The 20,519-nt window shown below is 45.7% G+C and overlaps 1 protein-coding gene across 2 annotated transcripts in view; it reads right to left on the bottom strand.

The window, feature by feature from the left end:
* The window catches only part of LOC128821385 (guanine nucleotide-binding protein G(q) subunit alpha), a 239,715-nt gene that overhangs the window by 132,468 nt on the left and 86,728 nt on the right, over window positions 1–20,519 (bottom strand). The window contains exons 1-2 of one of the 2 annotated variants that reach the window (XM_054002372.1): window positions 11,824–11,900; window positions 7,531–7,715 (exon numbers count right to left, since the gene is read on the bottom strand). In XM_054002372.1, the coding sequence (XP_053858347.1) occupies window positions 7,531–7,715; window positions 11,824–11,854 (216 nt within the window). In that variant the 5' untranslated portion in view covers window positions 11,855–11,900. Of the gene's footprint in view, window positions 1–7,530; window positions 7,716–11,823; window positions 11,901–20,519 lie in introns of those variants that run through there. The other variant, XM_054002371.1, reaches the window with a different exon arrangement.

Raw genomic sequence — 20,519 nt, 5'->3', positions numbered from 1 at the left:
AAAAGATGGCTCGCAAAGCTTTTTTGCAAGTTCAGCCTGCAGGAACTTTTGAAAAAGCCTACAATCTAATTAGTCAAGAGTCATCTGAACCATTCACCTCATTTGTGGACCGGGTGATCCAAGCAGCAGAAAGACAATGCGGTGATGATATAGCCCGTCCAATAGTGATACGGGACATCATTGAAAATAATGCAAACGTGGAATGCAAGAGAGTCATCAAAGCCCTGGGAAAAGAAAGACCTACAGTGCCTGAAATGATTGATGCCTGCAGCAAAATTGGGAGCCCACAGCATGTAGCAACAGTTCGAGTAAATGAACTTGGAGAAACTCTAGGAGAGAAAATTGAAAGGGCTCTTACAGCACAGGCAGCGCAAGCAGAAGCACAAGCAGCACAAGCAGAAGCACGAGACCAAAAACTTACTGAAATCCTAACTGCCTTGCATCTAAGTTCCCAGCAAAGAGACAACACTGTAGCTGTCATGCAAGCTGCTGCACCTCCAGGACCTTGCTACTTCTGTAAAAAACCTGGCCACATCATGAGGGATTGCCCAGAGGTCGCACGAAGTGCACAAGCCACCGATCGCTGCTCTATCTGCAAGAAGGGAAAACATCACGCCTGGCAGTGTCGATCCAGACAAGATGTAAGCAGGAAATACAATCCAAAAAACTCCAAGGTGAGCGCGCAACGCCATCGCGCGATGAAACAAGTAATGGCACCCCAAGCTCCCGAGGCAAAATTTGTGAATACCCCGACCCAGAAGCTCTTCGCTTCATCACCAGCACAATCCCAAGTTATGACCCAAGCCTACTACCCCCAGGGACCTGGTGCACTTTGGCAACCTCCAAGCCAACAACCTTTTTAAAGGATGATGGCTATGACTATATTTCAACAGGGATTACTGGGCCTTCACAACAACGACAAGACTTTTTAGTTGTTGGTAAAGAAAGGAATAGCATCTTGGGACTGCTTGTTTTGCCTTGTGTAATGTCTGTTAACTGCAGTGAAGAATTACTGGTGCTAGCCAATGCCTGCTACCCCCCGTTGCATATTCCACCTAGAACCCCTATAGCTATTGCTATAGCACTGCCTATGGGGACTATGGATCAAATGCCACCACGCTGTTTCCCCGTTGCTTCTGAAAATCCTGAAGTTCTATGGGTTCAACACATAAGTCAGCAACGACCAATGCTAACTTGTGAATTGTCAAATGGTGGGGTTCAAGTTTACATCAAGGGGATGATTGATACGGGGGCGGATGTTTCTGTGATCTCTTCTTACTGTTGGCCAACAGACTGGAAGTTGGTCATTCCCCCAGGTACTCTCACAGGCATTGGAGGTGTCACTCCCTGCTTGCAAAGTGAATCTTTGATCAACATCACAGGGCCTGACAAGAAGAGAGCGTCAATCCGTCCCTATGTAGTGCAGAAACCCATCACAGTGTGGGGAAGGGACTTACTTTCTGAATGGGGAGCAAAAATTGAACTGGGTTTTTCGTAGGGGCCACTAAAGCACTCAGCACCCTGAAACTGACCTGGAAAACTGACACCCCTGTCTGGGTCGACCAGTGGCCCCTGCCAGACAATAAGCTGAGTGCCCTCAAAAAACTAGTGGCTGAACAACTGCAAAAAGGCCACATTAAGCCCACTAACAGCCCCTGGAATTCACCTGTGTTTGTGATCCATAAGAAAACTTCTGACACTTGGCGATTGTTACATGATCTCAGAAAGATCAATGCAGTAATTGAGAACATGGGGCCTCTCCAACCTGGCCTGCCTAACCTTTCTATGATCCCGAGAAACTGGCCACTTGTAATCATTGACCTAAAAGACTGTTTCTTCAACATCCCACTGCATCCGGATGACGCTCCTCGTTTTGCCTTTTCCGTTCCAAGCACAAACTTACAAGAACCACTCCAGAGATACCATTGGTTAGTTTTGCCACAAGGGATGAGAAATTCGCCGACTATCTGTCAATATTTTGTGGCCCGCGTGCTGTCTCCAGTCCGCGCACAGTTCCCACAGTCAGTTATTCTCCACTACATGGACGATTTGCTCATTGCAGCACCAACACAAAAACAGATGGAAGAGACCCGTGATTGTATTGTTGTTGAGATCAAAAAGGCTGGACTGGTAATATCCGAATCAAAAATACAAGAGACTGCTCCCTGGAAGTATTTAGGTTGGAAACTAACAGAACAGTCTATTACTCCTCAAAAGATACAAATCCGAACTGATGTTTGTACCTTGCAGGACTTACAACAGCTTTTAGGGGAAATTAATTGGGTTAGACCTGTCCTTGGAATCACTGCTGATGAACTTTCCCCACTTTTTGATTTGTTGAAAGGGGACAATGACATCAGATCCCCTAGATGTCTCACTCCAGAGGCTTACAAGGCCCTGGAAAACATTACTGATGCTCTGCAGAACAGGCAGGCACATCGCTGTGCTCCTGATAAACCCTTTTTCCTTGCGATTTTAGGAGAAAAGCTGAGACTGTGCGGTCTCATTTTTCAATGGGATTCCTCTCACAAAGATCCATTGCTAATAATTGAATGGGTTTTTATTTCTTACAGGTCGCCAAAGACAATCCTCACACCTCTAGAAATGATGTCTCAAATCATCATCAAAGGCAGAGCAAGGCTTCTTTCTATAGCAGGTCATGAATTTGCAATTATATATTTGCCCATGAAGAAAGCCTATTTTGACTGGGCAATGCAAAAATCAGAAGATCTGCTGTATGCTTTGCTCGATTTCCCAGGCACTTGCTCTATTCATTATCCATCACACAAAATGATCAAAGCTAAATTATGTTACAAAGAAAAACCCCTGATCAGTGAAGAACCCTTAGATGCGGTCACTATCTTCACTGATGGGTCAGGGCGAACGCACAATTCGGTTGTTACATGGCAAAATAAAAATACTAAGTCCTGGGAACAGGATGTTCAAAAAGTTGAAGGTTCCCCTCAGATTGTCGAATTGGCAGCAGTTGTAAGAGCATTTCAGCTCTTTCCAGAACCTTTCAACTTGATCACTGATTCGGCATACGTTGCTAATATTATTAAGAGAATTGAAGGATCTGTTCTAAAGGATGTGAACAACGACAAGTTGTGTCTTTGGCTCACCTGTCTCTATCAAACTTTATCACACAGAATTAATCCTTATTTTGTTTCTCACATCAGAGCTCATTCTGGTCTTCCAGGATTCATGGCAGAGGGAAATGCACGAGCTGATGCACTGGCATCAGCAACGTCTGATGAGGAAGGTGCAGCAGGCATTGAAAATTCCACCTCAGTGCTTGCTGCAACCACCTTACCTAACATTATTGAACAAGCCAAATTGAGTCATGCATTTTTGCATCAAAATGCACAGGCAATCAAACGAGACTTTCGCATTACCCTAGAGCAAGCACAAAATATTGTACGGGCTTGCCCAAATTGTCAGCATGTTCAGCCAGTCCCCTCTTCAGGAGCCACCAACCCACGAGGGTTGGAGAGCTTACAGAAATGGCAAACAGATGTTACTAAGTACCCGTCTTTCGGGAAATTTAAAAATATCCATGTCTCCATTGATACATTCTCAAACGCAGTTTTTGCCTCTGTACATACAGGAGAAACAGCTAAGCATGTCTGCCAGCATTTTTCACAAGCTTTCTCCTATTTGGGTGTCCCCCAAGAAATCAAAACAGATAATGGCCCTTCATATGCTTCACAAGAATTAGCTGCGTTCCTGAATGACTGGGGTGTTCGCCATACATTTGGCATTCCTTACTCTCCCACGAGTCAAGGTATTATAGAAAGAACACATCAAACCTTGAAACGCATTTTAGATCAACAGAAAGGGGGAGAAGACCAGGCTGCACCTCAAAGGAGGCTGAATAAGGCTCTGTATGTTTACAATTTTCTAAATAGCTCTGCAGAAGAGCCTGACCCCCCCATTTACAGACACTTTTTGAATAACAAAAAAGCAAAACTAAAAGAGCACCCCCCAGTTTTGATTAAAAACTTAGATTCAGGACAAATAGAAGGACCATACAATCTTATAACATGGGGAAAGGGGTTTGCATGTGTTTCCACAGGTGGAGGACTTAAGTGGGTCCCAGCAAAGAACGTGAAGCCCTACCACACATCGAAGCCCGCTGACACCCTCACATCAGCCAGTACTTCCACAAGTACAAACCAAGAAGCAAGCACCCAGACCTGAGCTGCGCAGAATCATCAGGAGAAAGTGATCTGCCAGGAACAGCTCAAGAAAAGAATGAAGTTTTATCGTTTGCGCGCGTGCATGTTGCTTTTGTTCTTTTGTTTTAGTTCTTGTAGTGAAGCTTTACCTGTAAGTCAACCAAAGACGAATGTCTGGGTTGCTTTAGCCAAGTCTGCAGGCTCTGATACCATCTGTCTATCTGACACAAGCCCTGACAAACCTTTTTCAACCTGCTTAGTTGGGGTACCTCTTCCAGAAGGTTTTGATAATGTTACTCTTGACAAATACTGGCCATATGACGATCATCACGTATCTCCCACTCCTAGCCAAAGACACCAAACGTATATTGATAATTCTAAAATTGATAAATCTGACCTTCAAGAGCTAGAAATCCTAGGCTCATTAACTATGGACACCTGCTACTTCTTTCATTTCCTAGGTGAAGGCGGCCCTTATTTAAACGTTACCCCTTATCACCCAGTTTATAGCAATATAACTTCTTGGTGCAATCAAACTAAGCTTCTCATATATGATGAGCCTTACGCAGATCGTTTTAACAAACTTCCTATTCGATTTCCTAAAGGAATTTGGCTCATCTGTGGAGACAGGGCCTGGCAAGGTATACCTTCAAAGATAGATGGTGGCCCTTGTGCCATGGGGCAACTTACAATAATTGCTCCTAGTGTAAAAAGAGTAGTAAGAAAGAAAAGCAGGAGGATTAGATCCTCCTGGGGACATCAATATGAGAACGACTGTGATAGTGATTTTCACCCTTGGAGCTCAGGAAAATCGACTGTTATAAGTGTTTTTCTACCTCAGATAAGTTCCTCGATTGCATTGAAACAGTTAAACAAGTTAGGGTGTTGGCTCAGTAAAGAAGTAAATGCTACCTCTACTATAATCAGTGATTTGCTAACAGATGAAGAAGCAGTGAAACATGCCACTTTACAAAATAGAGCTGCTATTGACTTTCTTTTACTAGCACATGGACATGGCTGTGAAGATTTTGAAGGATTATGTTGTATGAATCTGTCTGACCATTCTGTTTCCATTCATAAACAGCTACAAAATTTGAGGGATTTAGCTAACCAAATTACAACAGATAGCCCATCCTGGCTAGACGATTTGTTTGATGGTTGGAGCTTTGCACCTTGGCTAAAGGAACTCTGTAAAGTAGGTTTGATTATTCTGATAGTGATAATTGTAGTTTTAGTAGCAGTACCCTGTATACTTCAGTGTGTGCAGAACATAATGAGTAAGACAGTATCTAGCATCTTAGTTGTTCATCAGAACGGGGGAGATGTTGGGGAAGATGAAATAGCAAGGCCCTATAAATATGAGGGCCTGGCAAAAGAATCAGAGAATACAGATATCGAGATGAAAACGAGGTTTGAAATACCAAACCTTCATTACTGAGCATCCCGAAAACAATAATGCAATCCCCCCTTTCTGATAGATCCTAAGGTCAAATGGAATGTCCTGTCTCACCCCCCAATGTATGGTTCATCCCATACCTGTAACCCTCCCCTGAAGTATCCGATGTCTGTAACCCCATTGGCCCAAGTCCTGTCCCAGCCCACCTTGAAGCCCCCTGATAAGGTGTGGCCGAGGGACCGGACGCTCTCTCTCTCGCTCTCTCTCTCGGACCTTCCTGCTGGGACACCCACCTGGCACCATCCCTCTCTCTCCCCCCGCTCTCCCCGGGCCTGCCACGAGTTGCGGCTAGCAACTCTAAGCAGGGCCCTTCATCCTTTATAATAAACCCTATGCTCTAAAGACCGGGCCTCAGAGATCCTTCGTTACCGCCCACCCAAACCGTCCTGGAGTCCAGCAATCCCCGCATCTTCCTACACTGATATTAAAATAATCCAGCCTGGATGTCATTTTTTTACACTGCACGAAGATCACCAATGTCTACCTAACTGGAGTTTTTGAATTTGATAAGTGCCGCTTCACTCTCTTTTCTTTAGGCTCAGCAATACAAACATCAGCTTGAGCTGTAGTTTTCTAAGCTACTGTGGAAGACAAGTATTGTGCAAAATATATGCAGTTACTTGAACTGTGAGGTATTCTCTAGAGACCAATTTTTTTAATATGAGATTCAAATTAATAGGAAATGCCCTTCCTGTGTTTTTTTAGGTTGCAAGGCTAATGAATTTACCTTCTCAATGGAGAAAAAAAGGAGGGAGGTGGAGAAATAAGTTTGCATTTTTAATTTCCTTGAATTAAAAAATCCCCAAGTTTTTAAAGGAATTGCATCTAGAACCTGGCAACTTTAGCCAGTTGTATTTTAATCCACACCTACAACTGATGGAAATGCTTTTGAAGGAGGTGAGTGCAAAGATAGACTCACTTACTTTAAGTCAAGGTATTTTTATATAGAGAAATGAACAGCTCTAATTAGAAAGGTCTGGCCACACATATACAGCTATGACACATCTAATTCACTACAATTATACAAAAACAGCCTATATAAACTGAACACTAAATTTGAACAATACAAAACACTTTGCAGTATAATACAAGAAAACAATTTACTAATTTATGATTAGGACTTCCATATACTACAGCAAAATGGCTGTCAGTACCGATTCTGAAAAAAAAAGTGCACTTCACAATCAACTAAGTCTTCAAGTCAGCTTGTTAAGAAATTCAGTGCTTTATGTACAGCGAAAACATGGAGCTGAAATACACATGCAAATTTCCGTTTTAATACTAGTCATACCAGTTATACATTTGATTTTAAATGGGAAATTTCTGAATGGAACAAAAATTAAAGGAAGTCAGGTTAATCAAAGATAAACCTTATATGATGCTTTAAATGTATTTTCTTTCAAAGTTTCAATGATGTCATCACTTTCAAAAGAATTTACTTATTCTAAGGCCTTGTATCAAAAGTTTTATTTCATAATATACTCACACACAAGCAGATATTCTCACCTATTTTTCTAATATTTTTTTCCCCCACGTAATATTAATGGAAAACCTTAAGTAGTACTGGTACAAACCAGAAAAATTACTTAACTGTGCTCTGGCCAGAACATGAGCTGGGAGGAAAGGAAAAAGGATAATTAAAGTCACAGGCAAACAGCAGCCTGCCCTCTACCCTCTTGCTATGACAAAGCCCCCAAACATCTTGATAAGAACAGCACATGTGTTGTCAGAGCAGTGCAAAGCGCAGAGAAGTAGAGGCAGGACTGGAAGAAGCCCTTTTCTTCTAAACTTACAGTAGAATATAATTTGTGATTAATAATTTTTAGAGACCTTCAGTACATTTCCTAACGATAAAAGAGGAAAAATTTCAGCTATGGAAATAAACAAAAATCTCACCTTATTATGGTCGTACTTGTATGGGATTTTGAGGGTATCCATTGCTCTGATCATGGTCTGCATTGCTGTAAATATATTCTGGTACACCAATTTCGTAAAGCCCCTTTTGTCTTCATCAGAGTAACCTGATCCATGAATGATTCTCATCTGTTTGATGAACGTGCTTTTGCCACTCTCTCCTGTGCCTGCAAGACAAATAAGAATATACTTCAGCCAGTGGACACAAACATGACTTTTCTGCACAAAGTGGACAGCTTGTTAAGTTCAGGGCAAAACACTGTCAAGTGGTTATGGTGCTTGCAAGGTGCTTGCTTCAATATCAAGACAGCAGTAACACAGTAACTGCTGAAGCAACACTGAATTAAAAATTTTAATTTGAAGACAAAATAAAAGCAGAAAAAAAAGAGCAATGAGTTAATAACTAAAACAAAACTTCTCAAAAACATCTAGAATACACCACTGGGAATTTAAAATTATAAGCATAAAATTCCAAACCCAAAGATATAGTTCGCAACTATAGGGAATTGCTATTAGATTTTCTATCCCAAAAAAGTCATAGAGTAAGAACAAAAATTAGCCTGCGTGGCCAACTTTCAGAACATTATGGTAAGCAACAATATACAAGCAATACATAATTGTTAGAAAGCCAAATAATATAACAATTATAGTTGTGCAAACTTCAACCTCAAAAATATATAAAATTAGCTTTAAGTAAAATTTGGCTTGTATTTGTTAATGGACAGTCATTACTTCCTTTAAATTTCTTTGTGTCTTTGTACTTTACACACAGCATAAATAACTAATAAATTAATATTCTGCATGTTTACCAATTTAAAGTTAAGATTTGCTTGTTTGAAATTTTGCACAAAATATATCACACAGCATTTTTTTCCTTTGGCAAAATTCAGTCTCTCTATGATTAGCTGAGCTTATCTAAGCAAACAAATAATATGAATACTTTATAAGAAGGAATTGAAATTTAAAACAGTTGCACAGCCATATGAATGCTGTATGTGCACCTAGCTATTTAGCTCCCTAAGAAATGCAACACATTTAAATGCATGCAGTACTTAGCCTTTCAGCCTAGATTCTATTTTGATAATTTTTATAAAGCTTTCAGGCCTCATTTATGATATAATACTTGGCTACCAGGACAAAGAAAGCCTTACGCTTTACATGATGCTTTAGGTATCTCAGAGTAGTGTATTTCACAAGCAGCGCAATGTTGCAGTACAAGCTGATTCATACTGAACATTAATCCGGTTATAAATAAGAAATCCAGCCCAGTTCCATAAACCAGACTCTGGGCTGACTGACAGAGGTTTCAACCAGTAACAACTCTCCTAAAGTACAAGTATTTGACTGGTTCAGAGTCTAGGAGGCGTGGAGATTAGACCAATGACTGTTTAGAGACAGGAGTTTTTGAATTGCCTATAAAAGCAAGCCCCGAACAATAAAGCACATTGTTTGGCTGATGAGCAATGGAGGTCTGTCGTATGTTACATCTCAGACGCGAACATCAGGTGACAGTGCAATGCAAGGTTAAAGCATGATTCTGTGCTTGCAACTCAAGTATTTCAGGTAGTACACCTCAAAATCTAACCTCAAAGTCTCTACAAGATTTTCTCTTTACTGTGTGTGACTGTTCATTAAATTCCCGCTTAAATTTTTGGCTATCACAGCTCATGCTAAGGAATTATTTATGCTAGGAGCAGAGCCATTAAGTCAAAGCCAAGCACTAAGTAGGCAGGACAGGTTGCCAAAAATAGCTAAAGGGCCATTATACAACCATTATCACCTTCAAATTGTTGTTTCCAGGAGCTGTTGTCTTTTGTTTGGCAATCTGGTCAGAATCTGCTAAATTATGGAAATGGTATAGACCAAATCTCCAAGATGGAGAGTATAGAACACCAGCTTACCTAAAAAGCTTTTGAAGTATATCCAACAGCAGTTGGACTGCTGAGGCTTTCATGCTTCCTGGTGTGATACAGGACATGCCTGCACCGTGATGGAAGAGGTAGGATGAGCACTCTCACTGTTGGCTAGGCAACTAATTCTTTTCTTTTCCTCATAGGTGTGTTACCAGATGATAAATGGCCTACACCTGGTGAGCTAACACAATGCTTATTCTCCAAAACTACTGGCCTACGGAAACTGCGCAATGCCCATTGTGTAAGAAGAACTGGAAGTTCGCTAGCCTCAGTGTCCTGCCAACTCAGCCATGTCACCTGGAACACTGGGGTCTATGACCACCAGAGACCACCAGAGAGACCCCAAGGACAGAAGAATGCATGAGTAAAGGAGAGGGGAAATATGTTAATGATTTAAGGGAAATGATTATCACATGTTTGTTTAGTCTGGGACAATCAGTGAATATGTATGCAAAATACATTATCTAAACAGAAACTTTCCTGTACCCAGCATGCACGGCTTTGGGAGGAGCTACCCCCCCCCCCCCCCCCCGTGCATCCGGCCAAATAAAGAATGCCTGCTTCTTACTGCTACATTGGTGTTAAGGGGTTTCTTATTTTACCAAATTTTTGGTAACGGTTTTGGCGACCCAGATGGGACAGACTCCTGATTTTCAATGGATCTGAGGGATCACAGGACTTCCAGCCAGCACCGAGGGATTCTCGGGGAGAACCTTCGATCCCTGGTCTGAAAGAAATCGTAGTAAGACCCCTGGTAAAATAAAAGGCATTCTTTACTCTAAAGGTGTTAACTGTTAACCTACCTATAAGGCACAGCAAAAGCTACACAGGGTTTGGTTTAAAGGTACCTAAGGTGAGAAAAGGAAAGGGTTAGAGTCCCTTCTAAGGAGCTCCTAAACAGTAATTTGTTATAATGGGAAACAAAACCTCAAAAGGGGTATCACAGGTGTCACCACTGGGATGTATCTTGAAAGACTGGAAACAAATTTGGGGTATTCTCCTCATGCGCGAAAAACTTACAATTCTGTAATTAGTGGTAGCCACTTTACATGCTGGAAGATCAAAAGAAGTGGCCTAAGGATGGAACCTTACAGTATAATACCCTGTTGCAATTAATGTTGTTTTGTAGAAGGGAAAATAAGTGGAATGAAGTTCCTTATGTTGACTTGTTTTTCACCCTAAGAAATCATCCAGAGTGGCAAAAGGAATGTGGGAGGATGTGGATATTCTCAGTTCAGTCAGAGAGAAAAAGAAAAAGATGTCTGCCAGGCTAAGCCTGGGAAAAAGTCTGGGAGGAATGTAAACAATCTATTATCTTGTTTTCTGTTCATATTGTTTATAGATATATTCTACCACACTGACCTAAGTCCAAGTGTGCCAATCAGGTGAAATGTTTTTACTTTAAGACCAATGAAATTAATGTTCACGATATTCTCTATAAAAGAGAGAGGTGCTTTTGAATAAAGATAATTCTTTGCCTTCTGGAGTCCCTTCATTCCCGTCCCTGCCTCAACAGTGACATCTGGTGATCCCATCTGGTACTGCAGCCTGGGCTGAAGAGCCGAGACCCTGCTTTTGTCGGGGGGACTTCGCAGCCGAGGCTGAACGCCAGCAGCCTGGAGGCTCTGGTCGGACACACTTGCCCTCTTCCGGAGAAGACTTGGTCCTGTTTGGACCGCGGGTCAGCTCTTAGAAGCTGAGAACTGAGCGGGACGGGTTTTCCCTGAAATAGCAGACTCTGTCTCTTGAAGTGGATGTTTGCTAAGGGAGGGTTTCCTTGAAAATGGGGAACCAAATTTCTACAGCTAAACGGCTGGTTCTGTCCTCCTGGCAGGGTTATATCCCTCAGCTGGAGGTCCCAGTGTCCGATGCCGAGCTCATTGGACTCTTGGGTTGGGCTTGGGACTATGGATTTTCTGTGGATCTCAGACGCGCCTTGGATCGGAGAGTTTGGCGCGAATTGGGTCGTTGCCTCATGACGGAGTCGAACAAGGGGGACGCAATAGCGTCCTCACTGTTCACAGTCTGGGGGCGCATCTACACGGCCCTACGGGGCGAGACCCCGAGAGGCAGCGATTCCAACTGGGAACCTTTGGGAAGCGAAGATGCCGTGTCGGTATATAGCGGCATCTCGGGATTCAGCGGGCAAGAGGCAGGCAGGGCGGTGCCCAGCCTCGCCCCGGCGCAGCGCAGGGCCGCGAGAGACACCGGGACGCCCCGCGGACCTTATATGTCATCGGGAACTTACATTAAGCCCAAGTATCCCCATCCCCATGACTACGTTCAGCCGAAATATCCTTTGCTGACTGATCGGCCGCTGGCCGCACAGCTGGCCGCACCACGGTCGGCTGGGCAGACTCACCCCGCCTTGAGCGCAGCGCCGGTGATGTCATCCGCCTTTCAGGAGGCAGCCGGGGTGACTTTGTTACAACTATCGGTTTCGGCACACCCGACATTGCAGGGGTTGCACGGGGCGACCCCGGCCCGGCAGGAGCCGCCACGGCCCGCGACTCTGAAGCCTGCCACGGTTTTTCCGTCTTCGCCGCGGCAGACTGAAGACCGCCCATTTGTTGAGCAGGCGGCTTCACTGCTTCAGCCACTGCTGCCCCCCCTCTCCGGATTGCACTTGGGGGAGAGCCGGCGCTGCCCACGGCCCGTGATGCAGTGGAGGCTGCTGCCCCCCCGGCTCCTTCGCTATCGACTATGGAGGCTGCGCATATGTACGGATCCCGCCCCCCTGTACTGCCGGGACCGGCAATGGAGCCTTTGACCCAAATCCTGGCACGCCCCCCGCCACCCGCGGGGGCTCCGGCTTTGCCGACGGGACAGGAGTAACTGCCTCCTGTTCCGCCCCCCTGCGCGCCATGCGGACCGGCTGACTGGATGTCCTTTGCGGTGCCAGCGCCTGCTGTGCCGCCCTCTACCGTGCAGCAGCACGTCTTGGGTGGGGCCTCCATGTTGTTCTTCGCCCTGCCCTCTGTGGGACTGGCTTCCGCGCCAGGGGCGGTGGCTGCCTTCCCCGCCCCGCCTGCCATGGCACCGCCCCTGCCGACGGCGGGGTTCAGCGCCCCGCCCACCGCTCCAGCAGCAGCAGCAGCTCTGTCTCTCGCTCCGCCCGCTGCAGCTTCAGTGCCCGTACTGCCTGCTGCATTCCAGCAGCCCGCACCGTTTGTGCCTCCAATGACTGCAGCTTCGGCGCCTGCTCCATCTGCTGTGTCGCAGGCTCCGGCTGGTCCCTTCGTGCCGCTGCCTGCGATGGGAGGATCCACCGAGCCGCTGGTCACGGCTCCAGTTCCCGCCCCATCACCGGCAACTGCCCCCCCCATCCCGGGAGCTGTGGGCTCGGAGGCTGTGCCTAGTTCTTATGTTTCGCGGTCAACAGCCACTTCTCCTGCCTCGGTGCCTCCCACCAGCCTGCTTTCCCCTGCGGATAGCAGACTGTCCCGCTCGCCCCCATCCCAGGAGGCAGGCAGTGACAGCGATGATCAGCGATGCTCAACTCTGTGATGGGGGCGTGACTGAATGTCGGAATGCCGGCACCGACAGGGGTGACTGGCGTTTCAGAGGGATCTGTGGACGCTGCCTCCCTGTCAGGTGTCTGTGCAGCCGATAAATCCCCGCCGTTTTTGGGAAGCAGTCAGAGAACGGGCTTTGGAAGCTTGTGATTGGGATTTGATAGACCGGGTGGGCAAGCCTGGTGGTGCGGTCTTGAACCCACCGATCCAGGAAGAGGAGACATTAGTTAGCGGTCAGCTGGTCCCTCTAGCCTCTAGGGAAGTGGTACAGGGGGATCGGGGTGATGATGCTTCACCTCAACGTACACTTCAGGCCTTTCCCATGCGCAAAGCAGTCCTGAATTCGGGGCAACAGGACAGGCACGATGTTATGGCCTGGCGGGCTGTGCAAGATTTGCAAGATAAGGTAGCAAAATATGGGCTGGGCTCTGTTCCACTGTTGCAGGTCCTCAGAGTGATAAACACTGACCTGCTTGCTCCCTATGATATCAAACATCTGGCCTCTGTGTTGTTCCAACCCATGCAGTCTGACGTTTTTATGAACAATTGGAGAAAACTGGCCGAAAGGGTCGCAGCTGAAAATGAGCATTACCCTCAGATGGATCCTAGATCCTATGTGGGGGTGGATGTGCTCATGGGACAAAATACCTTTTCTAATCCTGATCTTCAGGCTACCTGGGACCCTCTCATACTTGAGCAGGGCCAGAAGGTAGGCTTTGCGGCATTGCTGAAAACCATGGAGACAGCCGCTCCCAGGCCATGATATGTGAAAATAATTCAGGGAGCCAAAGAATTGTTTTTGCCATTTGTTGAAAGGCTTGCGTCCGCTTTGGAGAACCAGATTGAGGATGACAATTTGAGGCAGGTTTTATACAAAACTTTTGCAAGGGACAACACAAAGGATGACTGCAGAAAAATCATAAATGCGTTGCCAGGTGACCCATCGTTGACAGACATGGTCGAAGCTTGTTCAAAGGTTGGTACGGTGGACCATAAAATGTCTGCTCTGGCAGCAACCTTGCAGGCAGGCCTGCTGTCCTCAGGGACTGGTCAGCACAAGAAGGGGAAAAAGAAAGGCAAGCAGGTACAGGGGATGAAAATAAGAAAAGGGGCAGATTCTAATTTCTTATGCTCCAGGTGTGGAAAGCCAGGTCATTTTGCAAACAAATGCAAGTCTACCTACCATGCCAACAGCAAACGTTTGACAGGTTTGGGAAACGGGGGAAAAAGTGCACAGGGGAACTGTGCATTGACACAAGTGATCCCCCAGCACAGGGTGTCTCAGCCAGCTCAGTGCAAGCACCTGTGGCTTTGCCGGGGTGGATGTACACACTGCAGCAGCAGTCATCTTAGATTCTAGTAATGTGCATAAGGTTCCTCTGAATGCATTCGGGCCTTTAGGCCATGGGTTGAGTGCATTGCTAGTAGGACGATCTAGTACTACCCTTCTGGGAATCTTTGTGCACCCGGGTGTCATTGACTCTGATTTTACAGGCCAAATTTGTGCCATGGTTTCCACACCCTCCACCCCGTCGTTATTCCGACAGGGACCCGCATTGCTCAACTTGTGCCTTTCAAGTCATGTGTTCCTATGGCAGACTAATGGACACATGGAGATGGTGGTTTTGGATCCACGGGACTGCCGCAAGTCTTCTGGTCCGCGGTCATTTCTGCCGACCGTCCACAAATGATGTGCTCCATGATTTTACCAGGTGCCAGCCCGCCTCGGATTCAGCTGCAAGGTTTGATCGACACCGGAGCCGACGTGACAGTCATCTCCTCCTCTGCGTGGCCTCCTAAGTGGCCTCTGGACTCTGTGGGAGCAGCCATTGAAGGGTTGGGGGGGTGCAGTGCAGACCTTTATAAGCCAGCAGGCTGTGTTGATCAAAAACACAGAAGGGCAGACAGCTAAGGTTCAGCCCTATGTTACTGCAGCTCCGGTCACTCTCTGGGGTCGGGATGTGTTGGCAGCCTGGGGGGTATGGATCGGGACGGATTTTTGATAGGGGTCACTGCGCTGAAGGGTGCAGAATATCCTACGCTGCCTTTACAGTGGCTAGTGACCAGACCTGTCTGGGAGAACCAGTGGCCCCTACCAAGTGATAAGTTAGTTGCCCTTTGTGATTTAGTTCAGGACCAGCTTCGGCAGGGACACATTGAACCTTCTACCAGTCCCTGGAACACTCCTGTTTTTGTGATCAAGAAAAAGTTGGGGAAGTGGAGGCTGTTACAGGACCTCTGGAGAGTTAATGCAGTTATGGAGAGTATGGGGGCATTGCAGCCTGGTATGCCCTCACCTACCATGCTCCCCGTGGGATGGGAAATCTTGATCATTGATTTAAAGGATTGTTTTTTTACAATCCCTTTGCATCCTGATGACAAGCAGAAGTTTGCCTTTACTGTGCTTTCCGTCAACAATGCTGAATCTGTGCAGACATATCAATGGAAAGTTTTGCCACAGGGCTGCAAGAACAGTCCGACTATCTGTTAATGGTATGTGGCTCGGGCCTTGTCCGGAGTTCGCGAGCAGTTCTCTGACGTGTATTGTTATCATTACATGGATGACATCCTGGTGGCGGCACCCACTCAGGAAGAATTGCTGAGGGTACAGCCTCAGTTGTTCGCCGCCTTGCATTCTTATGGACTGCAAGTGGCTCCAGAAAAGGTTCAAAGCCATCCTCCTTGGAAATATTTGGGGGTCAAGATTCTTGAGCAAACTATTCAACATCAAGAGGTGCAATTTGCAAAGTCTATTGCGACCCTGAATGATGCCCAGAAATTGCTTGGGGTCGTCAGTTGGTTACGTCCCTATCTGGGACTGACCACAGCGCAGATGTCCCCGCTGTTCAACCTTATAAAGGGGGACCCGGATCTGAATTCACCTCGGAAATTGACTCCTGAAGCGCGACAAGTGCTGGAGGAGGTCCAACAGGCTCTTTCTGCTCGTCAGGTTTATTGAGTAGATCCTTCCATTGATATCACTGTCTTTATTACCTATCCAGACAACCATCCCACAGGTGTCATTGGCCAATGGAATGGCAAATGGCCTGATCCTTTGCACATTTTGGAGTGGGTCTTTTTGCCCCATCAACCCAACAAGACAGCATCCTTGCTGCTTGATTTGGTTGCCCAGTTGATAATCAAATGCCATCATCGGTGTTTGCAGTTGATGGCAGCTGATCCCACGAGGATCGTTCTTCCAGTGGAGCGGGACACTTTTGAATGGTGTTTCATTAACAGTGTTCTTTTGCAAAGCATGCTGCAAAACTTTTTCGGGCAAATTGTTTACCATCTGCCCAGTCACAAATTGCTGCAACTAGCAAAAATTACCAGTCTGTCCTTACGACCGAAAAACAGTCGAGTGCCAGTGCGGGGACCCACCATCTTCACCGATGGTTCGGGAAAAACGGGAAAGGCCATTGTGACCTGGAAGGATGAGTCTGGATGGCAAGTGCTAGAAGGCCACATGTCCAGCTCAGCCCAATTGGTTGAGCTGAAAGCTGTTGCTATGGCATTTCAGAAATTTTCTCAGGTGCCTTTGAATTTGGTCACTGACTCTGCTTATGTCGCAGACATAACTAAGCGGTTGTATTGCTCACTGCTGAAAGAGGTCAACAATGCATCTTTGTTCCAATTGTTGAGAGCCTTGTGGTGCGCAATTCAAACCCGGGTCCATCCATATTACATCCTGCACATTCAGAGTCACACCACTTTACCAGGTTTCATAGCAGAAGGTAACGCCAGGGCTGACAGGTTGGCTAACCCTGCATGGGTGGCACCTCAGCCTGACAGGACTGCACAGGCCAAAGCGTCGCACGATTTTTTTTACCAAAGCGCACATACTTTGCAAAAGCAATTCGATTTGACCTCCACTGAAGCTCATGACATTGTCAGCTCTTGCGCTGACTGTCATGGGTTTGCTGCACCTTTACTGGTGGGGGTGAACCCCAGAGGCCTAAAGGCCTTGCAGCTTTGGCAAACAGATATTACTCACATTGCCGAGTTTGGTTGACTCCAGTATGTGCATGTGTCTATTGACACCTTTTCCTCCGCCATGTGGGCATCTGCTCACACAGGGGAGTAGGGGTGCGACATGATTGCCCATTGGAGGATGGCTTTTGCAGTTTTGGGAATATCTTGGAGTGTGAAAACTGACAATGGCCCTGCCTATGTCTCACAGAAGACGCATCAGTTTTTACGCTTGTGGGGAGTCTCACACAAATTTGGTATTCTGCATTCATCAACAGGTCAAGCCATTGTTGAACGCGCTCATGGCACTTTAAAGCGTGTTCTGGAAAAACAGATGTGACCTCCTGGAAGTCACCCCATCCAAAATGGCAGCACCCATATCGGGAGGAACGCCTGTCCCGAAAAAGAGATATTTCCACACCCCCCAAGGTAGCCCCCCAGAATCTGAAGACGAGTTTTGTACATCAGGAGGCACAGATACCTGGCAGAGGATAAGAAGGGATGCAGTACAGCACGGAGAATGGGAGATTGCCTCCAAATTAACAGTGTTCCCAGTCTGATATAATGCTGGGGGCGGAGGACCACAATGGGAACAAATAAGCTTTGCAGAGATCAAGGAAATTTGTAAGGCTTAGAGATAATATGGAAGAGAGTCTGCATATTTCCAAGGTTTACTACAAGCCACCTTTTCAGCCAATGTATTCACCCCTCATGGCCTAAGACAGCTTTGTACATCTTTGCTGTCTCCAACAGAGTATTCTCTGTGGGAGCTGGCATGGAAGCATTTACTAAATTACCTTTTAAGAGGTTATGCAAGAACTCCAGCCACTGCAAATATAACTCTAGATCAGCTTGCTGGGGAAGGAGCCTACATAGATCCACAAAGACAGGTAAGGACTCTCAATAGACCAATCCTTCAGGATATTAAGGAAGCAGCAAGGGCTGCCTTGCTTCAGGTGCCTGACTGAAATAAACCTGAATTAGACTTCACAGAAATTAAACAAGGGATGGATGAGCCGTACATTAAGTTTCTGGACCGTTTAAAATTGGCATTGGATAAGCAAATTCTCATAGATCGTGCCAGACAAGAGCTATTAAAACGGCTTGCAATCTCTAATGAAAATCCAAGCTGCAGGAAAATATTACGCGCATTGCCAAAAGACCCTGAGCCCACCCTAACACAGCTAGTGGACACTTGCAATTGCCTGGGCACCCCTGAACATGCAGCAGCCATGCAGGCTGAAGTGCTAGCTAATACCATCACAACTGCACAGGAAAACACCCTAACGCAGCAGGAAAAAGCTGTAGAAATTCAAGCACAAACCCTAGCAGAAGCTCTAACAGCATTTAAGGGGGTAATTGAAAACCAACAAATTCCAAAAGATACATGTTATTCTTGTGGCCAAGAAGGGCACTTTAAAAGATAATGTCCAAAACTATGAAGGAGGCCACCTCCAAAAAACAGTGGATACAGAGGTCCCTTTCAAAATACTAACAATTTCCGCCCAGCACAGGGTTGTCCATGTCATCTGCCAGGAAACTTGCAGCTGAGCACGGTACAGTGTCGTGCGATGACACAAGAACTGCTGTACCACGGGCCAGAAACCACCACAGGCCACCAAGTACGGAATTGCAGCAAATCTTTGCAGGACTACCAAGCACAATGTCCCCAGGCACCAGATTGGAGCTGTCTACAGCCCAGCCAGTAATGCTAACAAATGCCATTGCTCACACAATATCCACAGGACAGCTGGGACCTGAACCACAGCCACGTCAGTTCTTAATAGTGGGAGTGAACAGAGCTCATGCAGAAGGTTTCTATATCATTCCAACTGTGTTATCTGCTACCTGTTCACAGGAAATCACCGTATTAGCTTTATGTCCAGACCCTCCATGTTTTATCCCTAAAGGACTAACCATAGCAAAAGCTTTTCTCCTACCAGAGTCACAGAGCAACACATCCCTCATCGCTTGGACCAGGCACATCAGCCGCAGGTGGCCTCAACTCACCTGTGTCCTGAAGCATCTTGGGAAAACCATCACCCTCGTTGGCTTGATAGATACTGGAGCTGATGTCACTCTGATATCGAAATCAAAATGGCCACAGGACTGGACCATCGTACCCACGCTGGACCAACTGGCAAGTATTGGTAGTCACCGTGAAAGATTCCGTAGCTTACACTCTGTCACATTTGAGGGACCCGAAGGTCATGTTGCCACCACAAAACCATTTATAGTAGGAGCTGATATAGTTCTTTGGGGAAGATACATTCTCTCCCTATGGGGTCTGAGAATAGAAACTAATTTTTAACAAGGGATGTTGATGAACATAACACTCTAAAACTCACATGGACATCCAATACACCTGTCTAGGTCAGCCAATGGTCCTTACCAGAAAAGAAACTTACAAGAACAGTTAAATAAAGGTCACCTAATTCCAACTACCAGCCCCTGGAATACTGCAGTTTTCATAGTTAAAAAGCCAAACAGTGGGAAGTGGAGATTATTGCAGGATCTCAGAAAGGTTAATGAAGTGATTCAAGAAATGGATTCTTTACAATCAGGTTTACCTTCTCCCATTATGATTCCAAAGGATTGGAAGTTAACTGTTGTTGATTTAAAAGACTGTTTTTTCAATATTCGTTTGCATCGAGATGACGTGCCACGATTTGCCTTTTCCATCCCATCAATAAATCAGCAAGCCCCTTTAAAAAGATACCATTGGCTTGTGCTTCCCCAAGGAATGTGAAACTCCCTGACAATATGCCAGTGGTATGTAGCAAAAATACTTTCCTCGGTTCGTGTACAATACCCAAATTCCCTCATCTTGCATTATATAGACGATATTTTGGTAGCAGCAAAGGACCAAGCATCAATGCAGGAGACAGCAGATCAAGTCATCTCAGCAGTGCAGAAAGCAGGATTCACAATAGCCAAGGAAAAGATACAGAAACTTCCTCCCTGGAAATATTTAGGACACAGAATCACAGAACAAACTGTAACTCTGCAACCACTCCAACTAAAGAGAAATCCAAAATGACTGAATGAAGTACAGCAGCTGGTAGGGACTCTGAACTGGCTTCATCCACTGTTAGGCATCTCAAACCAGGACTTAGCTCCTCTGTCTGATCTACTGAAGGGAGACACAGCTTTAAACTCACCACAAGAATTCAACAAAGAAGCCCAAAATGCTTTAGATAAAGTGATGCGAGCTATCCAATCACACCAGGCTCACCAATATAATCCTAAATTGTCTTTTTGTTTGCAGTTTTAGGGGAGAGTCCACAGCTTCATGGTCTAATATTCCAGTGGAATCTAGAGAAGAAGGACCACCTAATAATCTTAGAACAGGTTTTCCTATCTCATCAGCTGGGTAAAACTATAACAACTTGCCCTGAAATTATATCACAATTGATTATAAAGGCTAGATTCCGAATGTTTTCCCTTTCAGGAAAGGATTTTGCAGAAATCTTTCTGCCTGTCACATCCATCTATTTGGAATGGTTAATTCAAAATTCAGAGGTTATGCAATTTGCCCTAGAAAATTTTACAGGGAAAATATCAGTCAATTGTC

Source organism: Vidua macroura, chromosome W (genome assembly GCF_024509145.1).
Source record: "Vidua macroura isolate BioBank_ID:100142 chromosome W, ASM2450914v1, whole genome shotgun sequence".
Classification (NCBI taxonomy): domain Eukaryota; kingdom Metazoa; phylum Chordata; class Aves; order Passeriformes; family Viduidae; genus Vidua; species Vidua macroura.
The sequence above is the reverse complement of the archived record's forward strand: the minus strand, read 5'-3'. Positions and strand labels throughout refer to the sequence as shown.